This window comes from Micromys minutus (genome assembly GCF_963924665.1).
Source record: "Micromys minutus genome assembly, chromosome: 2".
Taxonomy (NCBI): domain Eukaryota; kingdom Metazoa; phylum Chordata; class Mammalia; order Rodentia; family Muridae; genus Micromys; species Micromys minutus.
This window is the reverse complement of record NC_137971.1, coordinates 56773517-56795368: the sequence shown is the minus strand read 5'-3', so window position 1 is coordinate 56795368 and position 21852 is coordinate 56773517. Positions and strand designations below refer to the sequence as shown.

The 21852-nt window shown below is 43.4% G+C and overlaps 3 protein-coding genes across 3 annotated transcripts; all 3 read right to left on the bottom strand.

The window, feature by feature from the left end:
* Positions 1-3447: 3447 nt before the first annotated feature.
* LOC308416618 (THO complex subunit 4-like) lies at positions 3448-4224 on the bottom strand (the record flags this gene model as incomplete). The annotated part of the gene is made up of 1 exon (XM_080911663.1): positions 3448-4224. The coding sequence occupies one exon, from the start codon at positions 4222-4224 to the stop codon at positions 3448-3450; it is 777 nt and encodes a 258-aa protein (XP_080767789.1).
* Positions 4225-10783: 6559 nt separating this feature from the next.
* LOC308418239 (THO complex subunit 4-like) lies at positions 10784-11560 on the bottom strand (the record flags this gene model as incomplete). Its single annotated transcript, XM_080913624.1, has 1 exon — positions 10784-11560. One exon carries the CDS (start codon positions 11558-11560, stop codon positions 10784-10786), a length of 777 nt encoding a protein of 258 aa, XP_080769750.1.
* A 6557-nt stretch (positions 11561-18117) lies between these two features.
* LOC308416075 (THO complex subunit 4-like) lies at positions 18118-18894 on the bottom strand (the record flags this gene model as incomplete). Its single annotated transcript, XM_080911099.1, has 1 exon — positions 18118-18894. The coding sequence occupies one exon, from the start codon at positions 18892-18894 to the stop codon at positions 18118-18120; it is 777 nt and encodes a 258-aa protein (XP_080767225.1).
* Between the last annotated feature and the right edge of the window lie 2958 nt (positions 18895-21852).

The window sequence follows — 21852 nt, the reverse complement described above, 5'->3', positions numbered from 1 at the left end:
ATTTCTACTCTGAGTTTGATTATTTCATGCCATCTACTCCTCTTGGGTGTAGCTGCCTCTTTTTGTTCTAGTGCTTTCAACTGTGCTGTCAAGTTGCTAGTGTATGCTCTCTCCAGTTTCTCTCTGAAGGCACTAGGGCTATGAGTTTTCCTCTCAGTGCTGCTTTCATTGATTCCCATAGTCGTGAGTACTTTGTGCTTTCATTTTCATTAAGCTCTGGAAGATCCTTAATTTTTTTTTATTATTTCTTCTTTGACCATGCTATGGATGAGTAGAGCACTGTTCAGCTTCCATGTGTCTATGGGCTTTCTGTTGTCTTTGTTGTTATTAAAGTCCAGTCTTAGTCCATGGTGATTTGATAGGATGTATGGGAGTAATTTCATCTTTTTATATCTATTGAGGCTTGTTTTGTGACCGACTGTATGGTCAGTTTTGAGAAGGTTCCGTGAGGTGCTGGGAAGGTGTATTCTTTTGCTTTAGGGAGAAATGTTCTGTAGATGTCTATTCATTCCAATTGGTTCATAACCTCTGCTAGTTTTACTATGTCCTTGTTCACTTTCTGCCTCCATGATCTGCCCATTGATGAGAGTGAGGTGTTGAAGTGTCCCACTATTGTTGTGTGTGGTGCCATTTATGTTTTGAGCTTTAGTAGGGTTTCTTTCAGAATATGGGTGCTCTTGTATTTGGAACGTATATGTGAAGCACTGAGAATTCATCCTGATAAATTTTCCCTGTAATGAGTAAAAAGTGGTTTTCCTTCTCTTTTTGATAACTTTTGGTTGAAAATCTACTTTATTCAATGTTTGAATGGCTACCCCAGCTTGATTTTTGGGGCCGTTTGCTTGGATGTTGATTTTCCCAGGCTTTTACTCTGAGATGAGTTTCCTGTATCTAGCAAAAGTCTGGATTCTGTTTCTCTATCCAGTCTGACAGGAGTCTATGTCTCTTTATTGGGGAATTGAGTCCATGTATGTTAACAGATATTACAGAATAGTGGTTGCTGTTTCCTCCTATTTTTGCTTTAAGGGGGAGAATTATGTCTGTGTCTCTTTCTTCTTTTGGTTTTCTTGCTTAGTTCTTTTCTCACTAGTTCTAGGATGTGTTTCTCTCCTTGTGCTGGGTTTTCCATCTATTCTTCTTTGTAGGGTTGGATTTGTGGTCAGATATGGTGTAAATTTAGATTTTTCCTGGAATATCTTGGTCTCTCCATCTATGATGATGGAGAGTTTGACGGGGTATAGTAGCCTGCGCTGACATTTGTGTTCTCACAGGGTCTGTAGGATGCCTGTCCAGGATCTTCTAGCTTTCATAGTCTCTGTTGAGAAGTCAGATGTAATTCTGATTGGTCTGCCTTTACATGTTACATGATATTTCTCCCTCACTGCTTTTAGTATTCCTTCTTTGTATTGAACACTTGGCATTTTGACTATTATGTGTCGGTAAGAATTTCATTTCTGGTCCAATCTATTTGAAGTTCTGTAGGCTTCTTTTATGCTCATGGTCATCTCATACTTAAGGGTAGGGAAGCTTTCTTCTAGGATTTTGTTGAAGATATTTACTGTGCCTCTTAGTTTATATTCTTCACCCTCTTCTATTTGTATTATTCTTAGGTTTGGACTTCTCATTGTGTCCTGGATCTCCTGGATCTCCCAGATTTTGAGGACATTATGGGTTAGGAGCTTATAAGTTTTTGCATGTTCTCTGAATGTTTTGTCTATAATTTCAATGTTGTCTTCAGCCCCTGAGATTCTCTCTTCCATCCCTTGTAGTCTGTTGGGGATTCTGATTTCTTTTATAGGTTTTCTATCTCCAGAGTTGTCTCTTTTTGAGATCTCCTTATGGTTTCTATTTCCACTTTCAATACCTTCATCTCTTTGGTTGTGTTTTCTTGTAGTTCTTTGATTGATTTTCATGTTTCCTCTTTCAAATCTTCTATTTGTTTATGTGTGTCCTTTTGTGCTTGTTTAAGGGAGTTATTCATGAACTTCTGGAAGATCTCAATCATCATCTTGAGGTATGTTTTCTAGTCAGAGTATTTTTTTTTTTTCCGGGGTGTTTGGCAATCTACTGTTTGCTGTAGTGGGAGAGCTGGGTTCTGATAGGCCAGGTTGTCTTTGTTCCATTGCTTTTGTTATCCTCTTGCCATCTTGTTTCTGTGATTATACCTGGTCTTGTTGTCAGTGACTGGCTCCTGTCTCTCCTGTGGATCTGGCGGGACCATAGGCTCAGGAAGAAAAATTACTTCTGGGTGTTCAGCCTTTAGTGGGCAAGCAGTGAGTTCTGTTTGCAGTGATTCAGCTCTGTCATTGTGGGATCAGGTTGGGAGCTCTTGTGAGACTCCTCTGGGAGCTCAGCCCTGTACCCACAGGTCCTGAGTACTACTGGCAGGGACCTGGCTTTTTCCCTAGGCCAAAGAGCACACTTTTGCAGATAGCACAGTACTTTCTGCTCTCTGAGAGCTCCCAGTGTGCTCTCCCTGGACCTATGAGCCAGGTTACCATGTGGTCCAGGTGGAAGAGGATCTGTAGAGTTGAACATTAAGCACTGCCTTTCCAGGGCAGACCTGGGTAGCGACTCAATAGGTCCTGTGCCTAACTGTGGGCCTGTGAGTTTAGTCAGCGAGCCCAAGCTTTCAAGGCAGATTCCCAGTCCCTCTGCCAGAGTCCGGCCCTACTGTGGGTAGCACAATTTCCCCAGTGCTCCAACTACCCCTCTCTGTGCTTTGGTTACTCACAGCACAATCTCACCTGACCTGTGCTCTTGGATCTCTGCTGTTGCAGGTGGCAAACCCCCTGAGCATTGGATCAAACATATGGGCTTTACGGGCGGATCCCCCAAAGCTATTTTAAAATGATGCAGTGCAAAGCCTAAGGTAAGGTATTTGAGTAACACACAAATATGCTTTTATTTATTGTGGCTAAAGGGGATCAAACATACATGGTCAACAGCTCTACATCCTGAGCCAGGACCTCACAGAAACGAACACAGGCAAGTTTTTCTGAGAATGAAAATAGGAGGGAACATGCTATTGTTAATCTTAGCACTGAAGAGGCTGCTGAGTCAGCGGAATCTTGATTTCCAGCCTACCTAGAGAAACGCGGCCGTTTCTAGGAGAGGTATACAACACAGAAAGACCTTTCTATTTTTTTAACACACATTTTTATTTTATTATGGCAAAGTTGAAAGTACCACCTTCTTTACAACAGCGACCAGTAAAATGTATCTCCAATACAATTCAGTACAAAACAATCTGTTTCAGAATTTAAGGGTAAAAGAAAAGAAACCCTTTACATGAGTCCTTAGATCCTATTTTAAAACAGGAAAAAAGTAAAAGAAAAGAAAAACAATTCCACCACTGTCTGCACTGTCCGGGTTCAAGCCTCCCTCCTCTGGACGTCAGACAGGAGGCTCCTGGGTCCTGTTGCTCGTGCGGATTTGCTCGGTTGTTTAGCTGGTGTCCATCATTTCATTATAAGCATGAAGCTGGGCATCCAACTCCTCTGCAGAAAGCTGCTGCTTTGAGTCTCTGCCTGTGCCTCTACCTCTTCCCCTGGTGCCTCCACGTGTCCCTCTCCTGGTGCCTCCACCACCAAAACCCCCAGAGCCACCATTTCTTGTCATGCCACCTCTGTTTATGCTTTGTGCGGGTCTTCGCCTTGTATCGATCTGTGATGTGACGAGCTGGATGTTCATAGGGCGGCCATCCAAAGGGACACCATTGTACTGCTTCATAGCCTTCAGGGCATCGGCTTTCCATTCAAAGTGCACAAGTGCTGTCCCTACACTTCGTCCAGAGCGGTCATAGCACACAGCGGCTTTGTTCAAGGTTCCAAATTCGGCAAAGAGTTCCTGTATATCAGCGTCTGACACTCTGAAGTCCAGGTTTGACACCAGCAGCTTCCCACAGGTCTCCACACTGGCTCCACCCCGGAAGCCGCGGTCCAATAGGTCATGCTGCCTCCACTTGTCCTGAAGGCATTTAGGTCTGCTGTATGCTGCTGGCCGGTTCCTGCTGCCTCTGCCACCTGCGAAGCCTCGGAAGATGGCGGGCCGGTTCCACCTAGGCCTGCTGCCTCCTTTCACCTGCACAGGTGCCTGCTCTGCACTACCTTGGTAGCCCTTGGACCCAGTCCTGCCGCGACCCCGGTCAACACCGCGGCATCCTGGCTGGCTCCGGTTCAGCTGAATGATGTCCTCCAAAGACATGTCCATTTTGTCTTCCATGGTGGGCACAGATTCGGGCCTCGTATCCATAGAACGACCTTTTAACAAAATCAAGCATAATAATGATATCAACAGGCTAATATTGATGTGAAGCTAAAATCTCATTTGGAATTACATCTAAGGTCTTCTATCGGTTCCTCTAAGGAGGCAGAAATGACCATTTTGGTCCTATTCTGGAGTCTAAATTTGTCTATGTCAAACTACCTGACCCAAGGAAATCCAATTACTTACCAGTTCTGAGCACTGCAGATAGGTCTCTGAGTCCCAACCAAACCAGGCAGCTGTCAAGGCTCCACGTCTGAGTGTGATCTCTGGCTCCAATGAAGGTTTTATATACCTCTCTGCTCGCCCCGCCCTATTGTAGCCACACCCTAAACCTCAACCTGGAAATGGATTGGTTGGTTACATTCCACATTACTTTAATCTCTATGTAACATTCATCCTCTTCAGTCATTGAATCAGAGCTCTCTGTGAAAATATCTCCACACCACACCATCTCTCAAGTATTTCCCTTGTTAATTAAAAAAATAATAATCACTGAAACTGAGGATTATTTTTCTTCCGTTGCTTAATTGTCACGTGCTTTTGAGTGTGGTACAGGAAGTGGTCTTGCTGTGAAGCAAGGGTTGTTTCAGAAATCTAAGTTCTAGCAATCCTTTTGCAAGATCCTACCCACCTAAGTTTAGATCCGGGCATGGTCATACACACTTTAATCCCAGGAGATAAAGTTAAGCAGATTTCTGAGTTAAAGATCAGCCTGAGACAGGAAACCTCTGGGTGAAGAGAAGCTTAAATCCAGGATGGTGGTACACACCTTTAATCCTTAGATATAAGCCTGCAGGTTTCTGAGTTCAAGGTCAATCGACAGAGCAAGATCCAGTACAGCTGAGCTTAATCAATGAAGGACCTGGAAAAGAGGAAGCAAGGGACAATGTAACAGAACTAGAGGGCTTTTCCAGCTTCTGCAAGCAGAAGGACTTGGCAATTTTGGCTATGTGTTTCTGGCTTTCTAGTGAAGGGTAGATGGAGGCTATTAGATAATTGATGCGGGCGATCTGGAACTGAAACTTTAGAGGGGATGAAGAACAGACTGAGGTTGAATCTTCTGGGAAGTGTTTCCTGAGAGCAGGAAGAAGTGTGTTTCAGAGAAAGCCAGGGTTGTACCTCATGCTGCAGCTGTACTTTGTGATATTTAAGAGTCACCCATGTGCCACTGGTCTTGAAGGTGTCATGAAAGACAGCTGAGGCTTGGCACTTTGAAAGTCCATGGAAGGCCACTGATGAAAGGATAAGGTTGATAGGAGCCAGCCCCAGCTTGGGGGGCTCATTCTTCTTGTGACAGCCAAGGAGGAAGAGCTTTGCTGGAGGGTGAGATTTTGTCTTATGAGATTCAAGAAAAAGGTCAAGTTTTGGAGATATTGAGGATTGCAGTATAATAAATTTTACTATCTAAGTCTAAGTTACTATGCTATTGTACCTGACCTGCCTTCTGTGGTCTCTTGAGGCCAGAGAGTGCAGTCTCTGTCACTTAGCACCTCTTCCTAAAACAGCAAGGGATTAAGTAAATAGACTTTTTACTAGCTCAGCTGAAACTGCAGACCTCTAACTTTTAGTCAGCTAGTGGGTATTCACAGGAAGAAAATGGGACACTTAGATAAGTGAATATAATGTTAATTGCTAAGTAGTAAAAGTGTCCTATGAAAATCCTCCATAGGGACCGGGTGGGGGTGGGGAGACAGAATGAATAACTTCTTGTCCTCCATACCCATACATCTTTCAGAATACACAATCACATGTTAAAAAGTTCATCACAAGTTCACACCAAAAGTCAAATCATAAATTGAAAATAAAGTCTACTACAGAGAATTTCACAAGCATATCCATTAGGAGTGATTATCTGGCTAATCTTGCATCAGGTGTCTCAGCTCCACAGATTCACTGAAGTTTTAAAACCAGAAGTAAATTTTCAGTGAAGCTTTGTATAGATAGATAAACCCAGTCAATATTTTATTCTCTGTAGTAGCACCTATAATAAATCATGGGTTCCCTTTTTATGACCTTTGGTTAATTGTTTTACACCTCTTGGAATGTGCTCTGAGTAGGAGAAAGTCTGGTGACAATCTAAGAGTAATTAACAGGTGTCACTTAGGAGACTGGCAAAGTTCTCATTGCAGTTTTGGCTCTCAGATCTGACCTAATGGCAGTCTCATTATAAAAGAGCTTAATAATCAGTTATACTTTAGGGATCTTATGGCTCATCCTTATGACTTAAGTCATTTTAAGTCTATTTATCATCACTACAAGAAAGTACATCTTCAGAGATCTGCAGAAATCTGCTCTAAAGGGGTGTGCTAGAACTTAATGATTATTATATATGTTTAATAATAATGGGAAAAGCATATTAATAGCCGGAATCTTTCCTAAATTGAATCCCTTACACATTTCCTCTAAGAGGGAGAACCAGTCCCAGACTATATAATAACCTGAGGCCGGCCATCTCAGGATGATCACCTGCTAGTTATTAACTTGTTCTCTTATGGCTAACGGCAAGTTATAGTGGAAAATCCAGGAATGAAGAAGACCTGAAAAAGACTTGAGTCTTGGCACCTTGAAGGGAACCCGGGAGAGGCTATTGGTGAGGCCTACTTGCAGTGGAAGACCCCAGGGTATTGGAGATGCCAGTACTATCTATGGATGATCACCAAAACCAACAAAAACAGTATAGTGGATCAACCTGATCTTAAAGTGCTACAGAGGGCAGAGCTTGAGAAATGATGCCAGCCCTTTGAAGCAATCCAGAAGATCATGTGTGGTTCCCAGATATTGAAACCAGAAGCTGCATCATTGAAGCTGCCTTGGAGACTGAAAGATGTTGAAGACCTGTCTCAGGATAGCTGCCAAGGAAAGCTGTGAAGGAGAAGTGGAACCAGCTCAGGAGAAAGAAATTTGTTGCAGTCAACAAAGATGAAAAAGGAGTTAGAGATCTGAAGACTGCTTTGATATCAGACATGGAGATGGCAGGGTTTGGAGTTTCCCCAGCTGCTTTCCTGTATTGCTCTGAATTCAAGTTAAATGATTGGATGGATCTTAGAAGAGACTTTGAAATTTGCACTTCTAACATTGTTGAGACTGCTGCAGATTATGGGGACTTTGGAAGGTGAGCTAAATGTACTTTTTCATTCTGCTATGATTAGGTGTGGCCCCCCATAGGCTCATGTGTTTGAACAAGCCTATGTGGGCCAGGGAGTGGAATGTGGTGGTTGGCATATGCTTGGCCCAGAGGGTGGAATTATTACAAACTGTGGCCTTGCTGGAGCAAGTGTGTCACAGTGGGGGTGGGCTAGCAGACCCTCCTCCAAGCTGCCTGAGGTTATCCAGTCTGTACCTGGCTTCCTTTGGATAAAAATGTAGAACTCTCCTCTCCTCCTGCACAATGCCTGCCTGATTGCTGCCATGCTCCTACTTGGATGATAATGGACTGAACCTCTGAATGTTCAAGCTGGCCACAATTAAATATTGTTATTGATGAGACTTGCCTTGGTCATGGTGTCTGTTCATAGCAGTAAACCCTAACAAAGACATCATCTAATCCTACAGCTTTGCTCTATGCCCAGTAACCACTGAGAATCTCTACATGCCCAGTGATCCTATCTTTCTGAAATGCCCTCCAACATTCTAAAACCCAGGGTTTCCATGTCCCTCCATAACATACTTTTTAAATTGTTTTGAGAACATCCTAATTCAGTGCTAGCTTGTCTCATACCTTCTATTAAAGCAAAAAATGACATTGGATTTCTGAGCCTTCACACGAACTTACATTTCTAGGAATACATGCATGCCTCCATCTGTCTCAATTATGCAATGATATGTAAATTTTGGTTTTGTGAATACCAAGCAATAAGTTCACTGCATGAGTTACAGGGTTTTTTCAGTGAAATGTCAATGATCACCCCCCCAAAACACACACACATACACAAACCAACGTGTTGTGGATCAATATTGAATTCCCACTATGTAGAATGATGAAATTGGGTTCCTAGAGTTTTCAACCTTTTCCCAGCCCCAAAACAGACCCTATCCAAAACCAAAGCTATTTTTTATACAACTTTATTTTAAAAAGAGAGATCCATGTACAGATTTTTTAAAAGCGTTTTCTCATAAAACTATGTGAATATATTTTTGTCAGCACTTAATTCTTTTAGAGGTTTCACAGTATGCATTGAAATCTTACTAGTTACCATAAAGATAAAGTATATGTAGAACAACACATAACTTGTAAACAGTCAGAGTTTTCTTGCTGACTTAGTCAGGGTATCTATCCCTGCACAAATATCATGACCAAGGAGCAAGTTGTGGAGAAAGAGGTTTATTCAGCTTATGCTTCCATATTGCTGTTCATCATTAGAGGAAGTCAGAACAGGAACTGAAGCAGGTCAGGAAGCAGGAGCTGATGCAGCGGCCATGGAGAGATGGCACTTACAGGCTTGCTTCCTCTGGCTTGCTCAGCTTGCTTTCTTATAGAACCAGGTCTACCAGCACAGGGATGGCACCACCCACAATGGCTGGGCCCTCCCTGCTTGATCACTAGATGAGAAAATGCCTTACAGCTGGATCTCATGGAGGCATTTCCTCAACTGAGGCTCCTTTCTCTGTGATAACTCCAGCATGTGTCAAGTTGACGAAAATCTAGCCAGTACAATTAGTGTGTATAGATTAAACATGATAATTTTTGAATACCAAAACTTGCCACATGACTATATTCTTAGCTCTTGAATTATTAATGATTTGAGGTCCAGGTATACCATACTCTGAGAGGGTACTTTACACTAATTTTTTCTACTAAGAAGGACTGACTCTTTCCCTTTTTGGGCTTTAGATTTTCTTCTTCTTTTTGTTGTTGTTGTTGTTGTTGTTTGGAGCTTCATATGGCCTGTGAGTAGTTTCTGGGGTATTCAGAGATTTCTGTGGCAAGTATCCAATTATCAGTGACTGCATATTATGTCTGTTCTTCTGTGGCTGGGTTACCTCACTCAGGATGATATTCTCTAGATGCATCCATTTTCCTAGGAATTTCATAAAGTCATTGTTTCTAATAGCTGAATACTAGTCCACTCTGTAAATATACCACAATTTTTGTATCCATTCATCTGAATGTGGGTTCTTTCCAGCTTCTGTCTATTATAAATAGGGCTGGTATGAATACGGTGGTGCATGTGTCCTTATTATATGTTGGAGCATCTCTTGGGTATATGGCCAGAAGTGGAATTACTTGGTCTTCAGTTAGGACTATGTCCAATTTTCTGAGGAACCGCCAGACCAATTTCCAGAGTGGATGTACCCGCTGACAACCCCAACAACACTGGAGGAGTATTCATTCAAGCAGTGAGTTCTGTTTGCAGTGAATCAGCTCTGTCATTGTGGTCTCAGGTGTGTGAGCACTTGTGAGACTCCTCTGGGAGCTCAGCCCTGTACCCACAGGTCCTGAGTACTACTGGCAGGGACCTGGCTTTTTTCCTAGGCCAAAGAGCACACTTTGGCAGATAGCACAGTACTTTCTGCTCTCTGTGAGCTCCCAGTGTGCTCTCCCTGGACCTAGGAGCCAGGTTACCATCTGGTCTAGGTGGAAGAGGATCTGTAGAGTTGGACATTAAGCACTGCCTTTCCACAGCAGACCTGGGTTCCCACTGACTAGGGCCTGTGCCTAACTGTGGGCCTGTGAATTTAGTCAGCGAGCCCAAGCGTTCAAGGCAGATTCCCAGTCCCTCTGCCAGTATCCGGCCCTACTGTGGGAGGCACATTTTCCGGAGTGCTCCAACTACCCCTCTCTGTGCTTTGGTTACTTACAGCACAATCTCACCTGACCTGTGCTCCCGGGTCAATGCTGTTCCAGGTGGCAAAGCCCCTGAGCATTGGACCAAGCACATGGGCTTTCCGGGCGAATCCCCCCAAAGCTATTTTAAAATGATGCAGTGCAAAGCCTAAGGTAAGGTATTTGAGTAACACACAAATGTGCTTTTATTTATTGTGGCTAAAGGGCATCAAACATACATGGTCAACAGCTCTACATCCTGAGCCAGGATCTCAAAGAAACAAACAAAGGCAAGTTTTTCTGAGAATGAAAATAGGAGGGAACATGCTATTGTTAATCTTAGCCCTGAAGAGGCTGCTGGGTCAGCGGAATCATGATTTCCAGTCTACCTAGAGAAACAGGGCCGTTTCTAGGAGAGGTATACAACACAGAAAGACCTTTGCTATTTTTTTAACACACATTTTAATTTTATTATGGCAAAGTTGAAAGTACCACATTCTTTACAACAGCGACCAGTAAAATGTATCTCCAATACAAATCAGTACAAAACAATCTGTTTCAGAATTTAAGGGAAAAAGAAAAGAAACCCTTTACATGAGTCCTTAGATCCTATTTTAAAACAGGAAAAAAGTAAAAGAAAAGAAAAACAAATCCACCACTGTCTGCACTGTCCGGGTTCAAGCCTCCCTCCTCTGGACGTCAGACACGAGGCTCCTGGGTCCTGTTGCTCGTGCGGATTTGCTCGGTTGTTTAGCTGGTGTCCCTCATTTCCTTATAAGCATGAAGCTGGGCATCCAACTCCTCTGCAGAAAGCTGCTGCTTTGAGTCTCTGCCTGTGCCTCTACCTCTTCCCCTGGTGCCTCCACGTGTCCCTCTCCTGGTGCCTCCACCACCAAAACCCCCAGAGCCACCATTTCTTGTCATGCCACCTCTGTTTATGCTTTGTGCGGGTCTTCGCCTTGTATCGATCTGTGATGTGACGAGCTGGATGTTCATAGGGCGGCCATCCAAAGGGACACCATTGTACTGCTTCATAGCCTTCAGGGCATCGGCTTTCCATTCAAAGTGCACAAGTGCTGTCCCTACACTTCGTCCAGAGCGGTCATAGCACACAGCGGCTTTGTTCAAGGTTCCAAATTCGGCAAAGAGTTCCTGTATATCAGCGTCTGACACTCTGAAGTCCAGGTTTGACACCAGCAGCTTCCCACAGGTCTCCACACTGGCTCCACCCCGGAAGCCGCGGTCCAATAGGTCATGCTGCCTCCACTTGTCCTGAAGGCATTTAGGTCTGCTGTATGCTGCTGGCCGGTTCCTGCTGCCTCTGCCACCTGCGAAGCCTCGGAAGATGGCGGGCCGGTTCCACCTAGGCCTGCTGCCTCCTTTCACCTGCACAGGTGCCTGCTCTGCACTACCTTGGTAGCCCTTGGACCCAGTCCTGCCGCGACCCCGGTCAACACCGCGGCATCCTGGCTGGCTCCGGTTCAGCTGAATGATGTCCTCCAAAGACATGTCCATTTTGTCTTCCATGGTGGGCACAGATTCGGGCCTCGTATCCATAGAACGACCTTTTAACAAAATCAAGCATAATAATGATATCAACAGGCTAATATTGATGTGAAGCTAAAATCTCATTTGGAATTACATCTAAGGTCTTCTATCGGTTCCTCTAAGGAGGCAGAAATGACCATTTTGGTCCTATTCTGGAGTCTAAATTTGTCTATGTCAAACTACCTGACCCAAGGAAATCCAATTACTTACCAGTTCTGAGCACTGCAGATAGGTCTCTGAGTCCCAACCAAACCAGGCAGCTGTCAAGGCTCCACGTCTGAGTGTGATCTCTGGCTCCAATGAAGGTTTTATATACCTCTCTGCTCGCCCCGCCCTATTGTAGCCACACCCTAAACCTCAACCTGGAAATGGATTGGTTGGTTACATTCCACATTACTTTAATCTCTATGTAACATTCATCCTCTTCAGTCATTGAATCAGAGCTCTCTGTGAAAATATCTCCACACCACACCATCTCTCAAGTATTTCTCTTGTTAATTAAAAAAAAAAATCACTGAAACTGAGGATTATTTTTCTTCCGTTGCTTAATTGTCACGTGCTTTTGAGTGTGGTACAGGAAGTGGTCTTGCTGTGAAGCAAGGGTTGTTTCAGAAATCTAAGTTCTAGCAATCCTTTTGCAAGATCCTACCAACCTAAGTTTAGATCCGGGCATGGTCATACACACTTTAATCCCAGGAGATAAAGTCAAGCAGATTTCTGAGTTAAAGATCAGCCTGAGACAGGCAACCTCTGGGTGAAGAGAAGCTTAAATCCAGGATGGTGGTACACACCTTTAATCCTTAGAGATAAACCTGCAGGTTTCTGAGTTCAAGGTCAATCGACAGAGCAAGATCCAGTACAGCTGAGCTAAATCAATGAAGGACCTGGAAAAGAGGAAGCAAGGGACAATGTAACAGAACTAGAGGGCCATTTTCCAGCTTCTGCAAGCAGAAGGACTTGGCAATTTTGGCTATGTGTTTCTGGCTTTCTAGTGAAGGGTAGATGGAGGCTATTAGATAATTGATGCGGGCGATCTGGAACTGAAACTTTAGAGGGGATGAAGAACAGACTGAGGTCGAATCTTCTGGGAAGTGTTTCCTGAGAGCAGGAAGAAGTGTGTTTCAGAGAAAGCCAGGGTTGTACCTCATGCTGCAGCTGTACTTTGTGATATTTAAGAGTCACCCATGTGCCACTGGTCTTGAAGGTGTCATGAAAGACAGCTGAGGCTTGGCACTGTGAAAGTCCATGGAAGGCCACTGATGAAAGGATAAGGTTGATAGGAGCCAGCCCCAGCATGGGGGGCTCATTCTTCTTGTGACAGCCAAGGAGGAAGAGCTTTGCTGGAGGGTGAGATTTGGTCTTATGAGATTCAAGAAAAAGGTCAAGTCTTTCGAGATATTGAGGGTTGCAGTATAATAAATTTTACTATCTAAGTCTAAGTTACTATGCTATTGTACCTGACCTTCCTTCTGTGGTATCTTGAGGCCAGAGAGTGCAGTCTCTGTCACTTAGCACCTCTTCCTAAAACAGCAAGGGATTAAGTAAATAGACTTTGTACTAGCTCAGCTGAAACTGCAGACATCTAACTTTTAGTCAGCTAGTGGGTAGTCACAGGAAGAAAATGGGACACTTAGAAAAGTGATTATAATGTTAATTGCTAAGTAGTAAAAGTGTCCTATGAAAATCCTCCATAGGGACCGGGTGGGGGTGGGGAGACAGAATGAATAACTTCTTGTCCTCCATACCCATACATCTTTCAGAATACACAATCACATGTTAAAAAGTTCATCACAAGTTCACACCAAAAGTCAAATCATAAATTGAAAATAAAGTCTACAACAGAGAATTTCACAAGCATATCCATTAGGAGCGATTATCTGGCTAATCTTGCATCAGGTGTCTCAGCTCCACAGATTCACTGAAGTTTTAAAACCAGAAGTAAATTTTCAGTGAAGCTTTGTATAGATAGATAAACCCAGTCAATATTTTATTCTCTGTACTAGCACCTATAATAAATCATGGGTTCCCTTTTTATGACCTTTGGTTAATTGTTTTACACCTCTTGGAATGTGCTCTGAGTAGGAGAAAGTCTGGTGACAATCTAAGAGTAATTAACAGGTGTCACTTAGGAGACTGGCAAAGTTCTCATTGCAGTTTTGGCTCTCAGATCTGACCTAATGGCAGTCTCATTATAAAAGAGCTTAATAATCAGTTATACTTTAGGGATCTTATGGCTCATCCTTATGACTTAAGTCATTTTAAGTCTATTTATCATCACTACAAGAAAGTACATCTTCAGAGATCTGCAGAAATCTGCTCTAAAGGGGTGTGCTAGAACTTAATGATTATTATATATGTTTAATAATAATGGGAAAAGCATATTAATAGCAGGGATCTTTCCTAAATTGAATCCCTTACACATTTCCTCAAAGAGGGTGAACCAGTCCCAGACTATATAATAACCTGAGGCCGGCCATCTCAGGATGATCACCTGCTAGTTATTAACTTGTTCTCTTATGGCTAACGGCAAGTTATAGTGGAAAATCCAGGAATGAAGAAGACATGAAAAAGACTTGAGTCTTGGCACCTTGAAGGGAACCTGGGAGAGGCTATTGGTGAGGCCTACTTGCAGTGGAAGACCCCAGGGTATTGGAGATGCCAGTACTATCTATGGATGATCACCAAAACCAACAAAAACAGTATAGTGGATCAACCTGATCTTAAAGTGCTACAGAGGGCAGAGCTTGAGAAATGATGCCAGCCCTTTGAAGCAATCAGAAGATCATGTGTGGTTCCCAGATATTGAAACCAGAAGCTGCATCATTGAAGCTGCCTTGGACACTGAAAGATGTTGAAGACCTGTCTCAGGATAGCTGCCAAGGAAAGCTGTGAAGGAGAGGTGGAACCAGCTCAGGAGAAAGAAATTTGTTGCAGTCAACAAAGATGAAAAAGGAGTTCGAGATCTGAAGACTGCTTTGATATCAGCCATGGAGATGGCAGGGTTTTGAGTTTCCCCAGCTGCTTTCCTGTATTGCTCTGAATTCAAGTTAAATGATTGGATGGATCTTAGAAGAGACTTTGAACTTTGCATTTCTAACATTGTTGAGACTGCTGCAGATTATGGGGACTTTGGAAGGTGAGCAAAATGTACTTTTTCATTCTGCTATGTTTAGGTGTGGCCCCCCATAGGCACATGTGTTTGAACAAGCCTATGTGGACCAGGGAGTGGAATGTGGTGGTTGGCATATGCTTGGCCCAGAGGGTAGAATTATTACAAACTGTGGCCTTGCTGGAGCAAGTGTGTCACAGTGGGGGTGGGCTAGCAGACCCTCCTCCAAGCTGCCTGAGGTTATCCAGTCTGTACCTGGCTTCCTTGGATAAAAATGTAGAACTCTCCTCTTCTCCTGCACAATGCCTGCCTGATTGCTGCCATGCTCCTACTTGGATAATAATGGACTGAACCTCTGAATGTTCAAGCTGGCCACAATTAAATATTGTTATTGATGAGACTTGCCTTGGTCATGGTGTCTGTTCATAGCAGTAAACCCTAACAAAGACATCATCTAATCCTACAGCTTTGCTCTATGCCCAGTAACCACTGAGAATCTCTACATGCCCAATGATCCTATCTTTCTGAAATGCCCTCCAACATTCTAAAACCCAGGGTTTCCATGTCCCTCCATAACATACTTTTTAAATTGTTTTGAGAACATCCTAATTCAGTGCTAGCTCTTCTCATACCTTCTATTAAAGCAAAAAATGACATTGGATTTCTGAGCCTTCACACGAACTTACATTTCTAGGAATACATGCATGCCTCCATCTGTCTCAATTATGCAATGATATGTAAATTTTGGTTTTGTGAATACCAAGCAATAAGTTCACTGCATGAGTTACAGGGTTTTTTCAGTGAAATGTCAATGATCACCCCCCCAAAACACACACACATACACAAACCAACGTGTTGTGGATCAATATTGAATTCCCACTATGTAGAATGATGAAATTGGGTTCCTAGAGTTTTCAACCTATTCCCAGCCCCAAAACAGACCCTATCCAAAACCAAAGCTATTTTTTATACAACTTTATTTTAAAAAGAGAGATCCATGTACAGATTTTTTAAAAGCGTTTTCTCATAAAACTATGTGAATATATTTTTGTCAGCACTTAATTCTTTTAGAGGTTTCACAGTATGCATTGAAATCTTACTAGTTACCATAAAGATAAAGTATATGTAGAACAACACATAACTTGTAAACAGTCAGAGTTTTCTTGCTGACTTAGTCAGGGTATCTATCCCTGCACAAATATCATGACCAAGGAGCAAGTTGTGGAGAAAGAGGTTTATTCAGCTTATGCTTCCATATTGCTGTTCATCATTAGAGGAAGTCAGAACAGGAACTGAAGCAGGTCAGGAAGCAGGAGCTGATGAAGCGGCCATGGAGAGATGGCACTTACAGGCTTGCTTCCTCTGGCTTGCTCAGCTTGCTTTCTTATAGAACCAGGTCTACCAGCACAGGGATGGCACCACCCACAATGGCTGGGCCCTCCCTGCTTGATCACTAGATGAGAAAATGCCTTACAGCTGGATCTCATGGAGGCATTTCCTCAACTGAGGCTCCTTTCTCTGTGATAACTCCAGCATGTGTCAAGTTGACGAAAATCTAGCCAGTACAATTAGTGTGTATAGATTAAACATGATAATTTTTGAATACCAAAACTTGCCACATGACTATATTCTTAGCTCTTGAATTATTAATGATTTGAGGTCCAGGTATACCATACTCTGAGAGGGTACTTTACACTAATTTTTTCTACTAAGAAGGACTGACTCTTTCCCTTTTTGGGCTTTAGATTTTCTTCTTCTTTTTGTTGTTGTTGTTGTTGTTGTTTGGAGCTTCATATGGCCTGTGAGTAGTTTCTGGGGTAATCAGAGCTTTCTGTGGCAAGTATCCAATTATCAGTGACTGCATATTATGTCTGTTCTTCTGTGGCTGGGTTACCTCACTCAGGATGATATTCTCTAAATGCATCCATTTTCCTAGGAATTTCATAAAGTCATTGTTTCTAATAGCTGAATACTAGTCCACTCTGTAAATATACCACAATTTTTGTATCCATTCATCTGAATGTGGGTTCTTTCCAGCTTCTGTCTATTATAAATAGGGCTGGTATGAACACGGTGGTGCATGTGTCCTTATTATATGTTGGAGCATCTCTTGGGTATATGGCCAGAAGTGGAATTACTTAGTCTTCAGTTAGGACTATGTCCAATTTTCTGAGGAACCGCCAGACCAATTTCCAGAGTGGATGTACCCGCTGACAACCCCAACAACACTGGAGGAGTATTCATTCAAGCAGTGAGTTCTGTTTGCAGTGAATCAGCTCTGTCATTGTGGTCTCAGGTGTGTGAGCACTTGTGAGACTCCTCTGGGAGCTCAGCCCTGTACCCACAGGTCCTGAGTACTACTGGCAGGGACCTGGCTTTTTTCCTAGGCCAAAGAGCACACTTTGGCAGATAGCACAGTACTTTCTGCTCTCTGAGAGCTCCCAGTGTGCTCTCCCTGGACCTATGAGCCAGGTTACCATCTGGTCTAGGTGGAAGAGGATCTGTAGAGTTGGACATTAAGCACTGCCTTTCCACGTTAGACCTGGGTTCCCACTGACTAGGGCCTGTGCCTAACTGTGGGCCTGTGAGTTTAGTCAGCGAGCCCAAGCGTTCAAGGCAGATTCCCAGTCCCTCTGCCAGTATCCGGCCCTACTGTGGGAGGCACCTTTTCCGGGGTGCTCCAACTACCCCTCTCTGTGCTTTGGTTACTTACAGCACAATCTCACCTGACCTGTGCTCCCGGGTCTCTGCTGTTCCAGGTGGCAAAGCCCCTGAGCATTGGACCAAGCACATGGGCTTTCCGGGCGGATCCCCCCAAAGCTATTTTAAAATGATGCAGTGCAAAGCCTAAGGTAAGGTATTTGAGTAACACACAAATGTGCTTTTATTTATTGTGGCTAAAGGGCATCAAACATACATGGTCAACAGCTCTACATCCTGAGCCAGGATCTCAAAGAAACAAACAAAGGCAAGTTTTTCTGAGAATGAAAATAGGAGGGAACATGCTATTGTTAATCTTAGCACTGAAAGGGCTGCTGGGTCAGCAGAAACTTGATTTCCAGCCTACCTAGAGAAACACGGCCGTCTCTAGGAGAGGTATACAACATAGAAAGACCTTTATATTTTTTTAACACACATTTTAATTTTATTATGGCAAAGTTGAAAGTACCACCTTCTTTACAACAGCGACCAGTAAAATGTATCTCCAATACAATTCAGTACAAAACAATCTGTTTCAGAATTTAAGGGAAAAAGAAAAGAAACCCTTTACATGAGTCCTTAGATCCTATTTTAAAACAGGAAAAAAGTAAAAGAAAAGAAAAACAAATCCACCACTGTCTGCACTGTCCGGGTTCAAGCCTCCCTCCTCTGGACCTCAGACCCGAGGCTCCTGGGTCCTGTTGCTCGTGCGGATTTGCTCGGTTGTTTAGCTGGTGTCCCTCATTTCATTATAAGCATCAAGCTGGGCATCCAACTCCTCTGCAGAAAGCTGCTGCTTTGAGTCTCTGCCTGTGCCTCTACCTCTTCCCCTGGTGCCTCCACGTGTCCCTCTCCTGGTGCCTCCACCACCAAAACCCCCAGAGCCACCATTTCTTGTCATGCCACCTCTGTTTATGCTTTGTGCGGGTCTTCGCCTTGTATCGATCTGTGATGTGACGAGCTGGATGTTCATAGGGCGGCCATCCAAAGGGACACCATTGTACTGCTTCATAGCCTTCAGGGCATCGGCTTTCCATTCAAAGTGCACAAGTGCTGTCCCTACACTTCGTCCAGAGCGATCATAGCACACAGCGGCTTTGTTCAAGGTTCCAAATTCGGCAAAGAGTTCCTGTATATCAGCGTCTGACACTCTGAAGTCCAGGTTTGACACCAGCAGCTTCCCACAGGTCTCCACACTGGCTCCACCCCGGAAGCCGCGGTCCAATAGGTCATGCTGCCTCCACTTGTCCTGAAGGCGTTTAGGTCTGCTGTATGCTGCTGGCCGGTTCCTGCCACCTCTGCCACCTGCGAAGCCTCGGAAGATGGCGGGCCGGTTCCACCTAGGCCTGCTGCCTCCTTTCACCTGCACAGGTGCCTGCTCTGAGATGCCTTGGTCGCCCTTGGACCGGGTCCTGCCGCGACCCCGGCCCCCACCCCGGCCTCCTGGCTGGCTCCGGTTCAGCTGAATGATGTCCTCCAAAGACATGTCCATTTTCTCTTCCATGGTGGGCACGGATTCGGGCCTCGAATCCATAGAACGACCTTTTCACAAAATCAAGCATAATAATGATATCAACAGGCTAACATTGATGTGAAGCTAAAATCTCACTTGGAATTACATCTAAGGTCTTCTATCGGTTCCTCTAAGGAGGCAGAAATGACCATTTTGGTCCTATTCTGGAGTCTAAATTTGTCTATGTCAAACTACTGACCCAAGGAAATCCAATTACTTACCAGTTCTGAGCACTGCAGATAGGTCTCTGAGTCCCAACCAAACCAGGCAGCTGTCAAGGCTCCACGTCTGAGTGTGATCTCTGGCTCCTTGAAGGTTTTATATACCTCTTTGCTCGCCCCGCCCTATTTTAGCCACACCCTCAACCTCAACCTGGAAGTGGATTAGTTGGTTACATTCCACATTACTTTAATCTCTATGTAACATTTATCCACTTTATTCATAGAATCAGAGCTCTCTGTGAGAATATCTCCACACCACACCATCTCTCAAGTATTTCCCTTGTTAATTAAAAAAAATCACTGAATCTGAAGATTGTTTTCTTCTGTTGCTTAGTTGTTAGGTGCTTTTGATTATGGTACAGGACATGGTCTTGCTGTGAAGCAAGGGTTGTTTCAGAACTCTTAGTTCTACCAATCCTCTTGCAAGATCCTACCCACCTAAGTTTAGATCCGGGCACGGTGATACACACTTTAATCCCAGGAGATAAAGTCAAGCAGATTTCTGAATTAAAGATGAGCCTGAGCCAGGCAACCTCTGGGTGAAGAGAAGCTTAAATCCAGGATGGTGGTACACACCTTTAATCCTTAGAGATAAGCCTGCAGGTTTCTGAGTTCAAGGTCAATCAACAGAGCAAGATCCAGTACAGCTGAGCTTAATCAATGAAGGACCTGGAAAAGAGGAAGCAAGGGACAATGTAACAGAACAACAGGGCCATTTTCCAGCTTTTGCAATAGAAGGACTTGACAACTTTGGCTATGTGTTTCTGGCTTTATAGTTAAGAGTAGAAGAGCCCTTTAGATAATTGAAGCCTGCCATCTGGAACTGATCGATTAGAGGGGATGAAGAACAGACTGTGGTTGAATATCTGGGAAGTGTTTTCTGAGAGCACAAATAAGTTGGGTTTCAGAGATAGCCAGGGTTGTACCTCATACTGCAACTGTACTTGGTAATATTTAAGAGTCACCCATTTGCCACTGGTTTTGATGGTGTCACAAAAGACAGCTGAGGCTTGGCTTTGTGAGAGACCATGGAATCCCATTGATGAAAGTACAATGTTGCTAGTATCCAGCCCCAGCATGGGGGCTTTTTTTTCTTCTTGAGACCAGAGAGGAGGAAGAGCTTGGGTGGTGGTTAAAATTTGGATGATATATTGAGGGTTGCTGTATAATAAATTTTACTATCTAAGTCTAAGTTACTATGCTATTGTATCTGTCCTGCCCTCTGTGGTCTCTTGAGCCAGAGACTGCAGTCTCTGTCACTTAGCACCTCTTCCTAAAACAGCAAGGGATTAAGTAAATAGACTTTGTACTAGCTCAGCTTAAACTGCTGACCTCTAACTTTTAGTCTGCTAGAAGGTAGTCACAGGAAGAAAAAGGGACACTTAGAAAAGTGATTATAATGTTAATTGCTAAGTAGTAAAAGTGTCCTATGAAAATCCTCCAAAGGGAAAGGGTGGGGGTGGTGGGGGGATAGAATGAATAACTTCTCCTTGTCCTCCATACCCATACATCTTTCAGAATACATGATCACATGTTACAAAGCTTATCACAAGTTCACACCAAAAGTCAAATCATAAATTGAAATAGAAGTCTACAACAGAGAATTTTACAAGCATATCCATTAGGAGCGATTATCTGGCTAAACTTGCATCACGTGTCTCAGCTCCACAGGTTCACTGAAGGCTTAAAACTAGAACTAAGTTATCACTGAAGCTTTGTATAGATAGATTAACAGCCAATATTTTATACTCTGCACTAGCACCTATAATAAATTGTAGGTTCCCTTTTTATGACCTTTGGTTAATAATAATACATCCTCTTGGAATGTGCTCTGAGTAGGAGAAAGTCTGATGACAATCTAAGAGTAATTAACAGGTGTCAACTTAGGAGACTGGCAAAGTTCTCATTGCAGTTTTGGCTCTCAGATCTGACCTAATGGCAGTCTCACTATAAAAGAGCTTAATAATCAGTTATAGTTTAGGAATCTTATGGCTCATCCTTATGACTTAAGTCATTTTAAGTCTATTTATCATCACTACAAGAAAGTACATCTTCAGAGATCGGCAGAAATCTGCTCTAAAGGGGTGTGCTAGAACTTAATGATTGTTCTATATGCTTAATAATAATGGGAAAAGCATATTAATATCCGTGATCTTTCCTAAATTGAATCCCTTACACATTTCCTCAAAGAGGGTGAGCCAGTCCCAGGCTATATAATAACCTAAGGCCGGCCATTTCAGGATGATCACCTGCTAGTTATTAGCTTGTCCTGTATGGCTAAGGACAAGTTATAGTGGAAAATCCAGGAAGGAAGAAGATATGCTAAAGATTTGAGGCTTGGCACCTTGAAGGGAACCCGTGAGAGGCTATTGGTGAGGCTACTTGCAGTGGAAGACCCCAGGGTATTGGAGATACCGGTACCATGGATGATCACCAAAACCAACAAAAACAGTATAGTGCATCATCCTGAGCTTAAAGTGACACAGAGGGCAGAGCTTGAGAAATGATGCCAGCCCTTTGAAGCAATCCAGAAGATCATGTGTGGTTCCCCCATATTGAAACCAGAAGCTGCATCATTGAAGCTGCCTTGGAGACTGAAAGATGTTGAAGACTTGTCTCAGGATAGCTGCCATGGAAAGCTGTGAACGAGAAGTGGAACCAGCTCAGGAGAAAGAAATTTGTTGCAGTCAACAAAGATGAAAAAGGAGTTGGAGATCTGAAGACTGCT